This window comes from Sphaerodactylus townsendi, linkage group LG15 (genome assembly GCF_021028975.2).
Source record: "Sphaerodactylus townsendi isolate TG3544 linkage group LG15, MPM_Stown_v2.3, whole genome shotgun sequence".
In the NCBI taxonomy this organism is placed as follows: Eukaryota; Metazoa; Chordata; class Lepidosauria; order Squamata; family Sphaerodactylidae; genus Sphaerodactylus; species Sphaerodactylus townsendi.
Genome location: NC_059439.1, coordinates 14,507,349 through 14,512,246, shown reverse-complemented (window position 1 = coordinate 14,512,246; position 4,898 = coordinate 14,507,349). Strand labels below are relative to the sequence as shown.

Here is a 4,898-nt window from a genome sequence, read left to right as displayed (position 1 = left end):
ACTGCAGAAGTCTTAGAACAGGACAGGTTCTAATAACAGCGTTTCAAACCAACGGTTCATACTGACCTGAATTTGCCAGCTCCGCTTGTACTTAAAAAAAAAACCACCCTCTTTAAATCCACATTGATTTTAAAGTTTGATGTTCCTTGAGGTTTTCGTTGTGCTAGTTTCTCGGGTCGCAAATGAGAAATGTCTCCATGCCTGTCCTTTGTCCTTCGGGACAAGAGGCGTGGGTCCCTCATTCCGAATTGACTCCTGAATGACTCTACCCTTGTAGTGCGGAAGAAGTGAAAAAGTCAAACTGTAAACCCAGTATCTTTCCAGGTCTCTCTCCTCATTCAAACCTTCCCTGGTATCTTATTCTAAATTTAGTGTTTGTAGCCAATGAAACCACCTTAATTCAGCTATCTATTCCAAAGTCTAGGAATATTGCTACTGCTATTGTCATTGTTGTTGTTATTATTATTGTTATTGTTATTATTACCTACTATGGGAAAAATACTTTCTGTTTTCTACCAGGCCGGCCCTGCCATTGGGCAAAGGCAGGTCACATGACCAGGAATTGACTGCAATTTATCCCCGCTCGTCAGTTTAATAGAGCAAGGTCCCCATACGCCTGTGTTATCAGCAATATAAGGGTTTTTTTTTTAAAAAAAATCAAAGTGGGGAGGGGGGGAGGAGACTGCAAATAATATTAATACGAAAGCGATATAAAATATTGGAAGGGCCTTCAAGAGCCATCGCTTCTCCTCCTGTCTCTTTTCCTTCCACCCACCCACCCACCCACCCCATTTCCCCCCTCTCCCCCCTCCCTTTTGCGCTGGGCCCCTGGAAAAAGCCATGAATTTTGAATTTGAGAGGGAGATAGGCTTCATAAACAGCCAGCCGTCGCTAGCGGAGTGTCTGACGTCCCTTCCCGCTGTCCTGGAGACATTTCAAACTTCATCAATCAAGGAACCACCGACGTTAATTCCTCCTCCTTTGGAACAAACCCTCCTCAGCTTGGTTCCTTCATCCAGCAGCCAGCCGACGCCAAGGAGCCCGAAGAGAGCCAAGCATGGGCAGGCCCAGCGAGCCCCGCCGCAGCCCGCGCCTTTGGCAGGAGAATTCCCCTGGATGAAGGAGAAGAAAGCCTTTAAGAAAGCCAGCCAGCTGCCTGCCTCGTCTTCTTCGCCATCTTCCTCCTCTTCTTCGCTGCCTGGCTCTGCCGTCGGTTCTCCTGCAGGTCTGTGCGCCCTACACTACGGGGCTTGGGGGGAGGAGGGGAAGAATTGGGGTGGCGGTTGTTGGGGGGAACCGGAGAGGGTAGATGAAGACTCCCCCAATCGCTCCCGCTCAGGTTCGGAAAAGAGGGGGTGAACCTGTATGCCTAATACTTAACCTAATTTGAAGCTCCCAAAAAGTCTGAAATGACAGAACCAACCTTCCTTCCTTCCTTCCTTCCTTCCTTCCTTCCTTCCTTCCTTCCTTCCTTCCTTCCTTCCTTCCTTCCTTCCTTCCTTCCTTCCTTCCTTCCTTCCTTCCTTCCTTCCTTCCAAATCCAAAAAGGTGGCACATTAAAAGAAGAGGAAAAAAACCCGCTCCTAATTTTCCGCATTGTTTTATCGTGGCTAAGACACCTTCACCCCAGCTGTTTGTTTGCTAGCTGTTCAATTTTTGGTTTGATAGCAGAGGGGAAATGTAGACAAAGCCGGTCGCGGGAGATCGTTTTCGGATCTATTGAGAAGCGGGCCATTTATTTGGCAAAGGGCTTTATTTCCAGATCGGGAGAAAAATGGGTGGGGAAACAGCGGCCGGGGGAAGAGAGAGCCATCAAGAAGGATCAGCCAAGCGTTCACCTCTCCCCCACCCCTCCCCAATAATCCTGCACAAGGCGGCCTGTCTATCCATCCCTTGGATGCAAGATTCTTTCATTTCAAGATCCTTCCAACCCATCTGACATCCCCTCCCCGGGGGGGGGGGGGGTTCCCGCTCACCAAACTGAGGAGGAAAAGGGCTCCTTTCCTTTTGTTTCGCGCCCCGCCCCCTATATCTTTCCCTAAAGGTGTTGGATTTGTAATGCTCAAGGAATGAGTATTATGAGTGAACCCAAAGTGCCCGGAGGATCATAGGGTGGCTGGGTGGGTTTCTTTTGGATTTTGGTCTTTCCTGGGATTTTCTGTTTCCTAGTGAGTAGGTAGGTAGATAGGCAGGCAGATAGATAGATGGGGCGCTAGAGCTTATTTTATTTCCTCTTTTTATGGTCCACCAGGCTAGCTTTCCCACGGCGTTATGCATTTTCTTCTTCTGGAGATTCCCAGAATCAGAACTGTGGGGCGAGCGTTTGCATCCGCCAGGAAAGAAAGAAAGAAAGCGGGGCTTTCTCTCTTGAAATCGATGCGGGGACTTCTAGTCTCCCCTCGAACGTGGGCTGAATGACGATTTCTCTCTTCCAGGGTGAGGGGAGATTTCCTTCCATCCAGACCCCTCCTCAGAAACACATTTCCCAACCCCCACCGGGTTCTGCAAAGAGCAGGGCGGGGGGGGGGGGTAAGAATGCCCCTAAGCACCTATAGGGTCCGGAGCCCATTTGGGTGAGATGCTGGGGGAGAGGAAATAAATGACACCCCCGTTTTGCTGTTTGACCAAGCCATGAAAGGCTTCGCTTCCAAACGCGCCCCGAGAGCGCGCGGGCGCAAGGAGCCCGTTTTGTGGAGTGTGTGTTTCCATTTGGCCCGGGTTTGATTCGGTTTCGCTGCTCTCCTTCCAGACGCGCAGGGCTTCCTCGAGGCCGGCGGGAGCGGGTCCCGGCGCCTGCGGACGGCTTACACCAACACGCAGCTGCTGGAGCTGGAGAAAGAGTTCCACTTCAACAAGTACCTCTGCAGACCGCGCCGCGTGGAGATCGCCGCGTTGCTGGACCTGACCGAGAGGCAGGTGAAGGTCTGGTTCCAGAACCGGCGCATGAAGCACAAGCGGCAGACCCAGCACAAGGACCTCCCCGACGGGGACCCCGGGAGTTACGCCGGCTTGGACCAAGGCGGGGAAGAGGAGAGGGATCACTCGCCCGTGGGAGACCCCCTGGAGATCCCTGGCTCTTACCCGCTCGACGGAACCGAACCTGGCAAGGGTCCCGGCGCGGGTTACTTGACGCCCCCCGAGGAAGGGGCCCCCAACGCGCCACCAAATGGGGCAGCTGGCGACCGCTCTTCTTCTGACTCCTCTTCTTCCTCCTCTTCCTCCTCTTCCTCCTCCTCAGACAATGCCTGCCCAACAAGCCAGAAGTCTCCTTTGTTGCCTCCGGATCTGAGCCTCTGCTCGGTGGATTCCGGCCCCCCGACGGCAGAAGGGCTTTCTCCCACCCTCCAGGGGTTCTTAGACAGCCCGGTCAACTTCTCCCTCGACGACCTGGACTTTTTTACGAGCACGCTTTGTACTTTCGATCTGCCCCATTTGAATTTCCAGTAACCCCCACTGCCACCACCCCGTCAAGACCCTTCCCCCCATCCGCCTTGTGCCCCTCTAGAAAGATACACGCAGGCATACGCAGCTCTTCTCCCTCCATTTAAGCCAAGAGGAGAGCCCCCTCCCCACCTTTTCATGTTCCCTCTCTTCTGGGGACCCCCCACTGAAAACACATTTCCTTGGAAAGTTCAATGGAAAGAGTCTTTCAGAACCATTTTTTCCCCAAAATGCAGGTATTTGTTTCTGAAACTGTCGTTTGTTTTTAAAGAACTGGTGCCACAACACTAGCAAAGACACAACAGGGACAAAATGATACAAAAAGGGCATACATTTGATGGTTAAATCCACAGAAGACACACCCTGGCCTTTAAAGATTTTTTTACAATCTATATTATCTCTCCTGATCCCCCCCCCCCCCCAATACCCACTGAGGCGCCATTGGAAATCTCAGCACTACCAGGACAAAATGTCTGTTGATTTCTTGACACTGAATTTCTCAGGAAGCAAAACAAAACGTTTAGATTTCTTAACGTAAACATAAAAAGTAAAAGAAGGAAGAACGTTTTGAAGAAAAAAAACCCCACGAAAACAGAGGTTTCCCCCTTTCTTTTTATGTTTTAGAGGTAGATTATTTATTCAAATGCTTTAATAGTAAAATGCAAATTATTTATTGTACATTATTTTCATAGAGTAAATAAATGGCTTTATGGTCTTGAAAACGCTACATTCCTGTTTTTGTGTGCGTGGGATCGATTTTACCTTTTTGTTCTTTTAAAACTCTGGTTTCCTATCCTTCCCTTTTAAACGAATGGATGTTTTATTTATCTTCTGGTTAGCCGTCTTCAACCAGAAGAGCGTTTTAAATAAACATTTCAGCGGTAAAAATAAATATTTTAATTTGCTTACAGCACTAGAGTGTACAAGTTATATCCCCCCCCCCCCACTTTTTAAGATTATGTATGTTGCCATAGATTTGCCATGCGGCAATCAGAGAGTACAATATTTAAAATGAGATTTTTTTTTAAAAAAACCCCTTTTTCATTTAAAAGGATTCAGTTGTTATGTTTTAAATTAAAGTTTTGTTTTTTAGTTTGAGATGGATCCGTTTATAATAAGTTATATCACACCACCCCTCAACAGTGTAAGCTAGGAAACGAATGGACATTGAGAAACACCTAATCAAACGCTGTCGATATTTTCTAACTAGTTTTATTACTATCATTCCAAAACCAGTACAAATGCTGGATTTTGATATGTTTTAATGATATATTCAATTATGCTAAATTTCGTGGGATTTTTATTTTTAGCAGAAAGAAAAAAGGTATCCTCGGTACTAGACCTGCTGAATATTTATAAATATCTAGATTAATCTGAAAGAAAGAAAGAAAGAAAGAAAGAAAGAAAGAAAGAAAGAAAGAAAACGAATATGACGCAAGAAGCACCTTTTCTCTGCC

General features: G+C 47.8%; 1 protein-coding gene across 1 annotated transcript; it reads left to right on the top strand.

Annotated features, from left to right (window-relative positions):
* Positions 1 to 598: 598 nt before the first annotated feature.
* On the top strand, positions 599 to 4,168 carry HOXB2 (homeobox B2). Its single transcript, XM_048518362.1, has 2 exons — positions 599 to 1,225; positions 2,750 to 4,168. The coding sequence occupies exons 1-2, from the start codon at positions 841 to 843 to the stop codon at positions 3,445 to 3,447; spliced, it is 1,083 nt and encodes a 360-aa protein (XP_048374319.1). The 5' UTR covers positions 599 to 840; the 3' UTR covers positions 3,448 to 4,168.
* Positions 4,169 to 4,898: the final 730 nt, after the last annotated feature.

Bases quoted from the DNA above. Each gene is read 5' to 3' on its own strand.
- HOXB2 (XM_048518362.1), top strand. From the start codon at position 841: ATGAATTTTGAATTTGAGAGGGAGATAGGCTTCATAAACAGCCAGCCG. The intron at 1,226-2,749 runs GTCTGTGCGCCC...CTCTCCTTCCAG, and splicing joins TGCCGTCGGTTCTCCTGCAG to ACGCGCAGGGCTTCCTCGAG.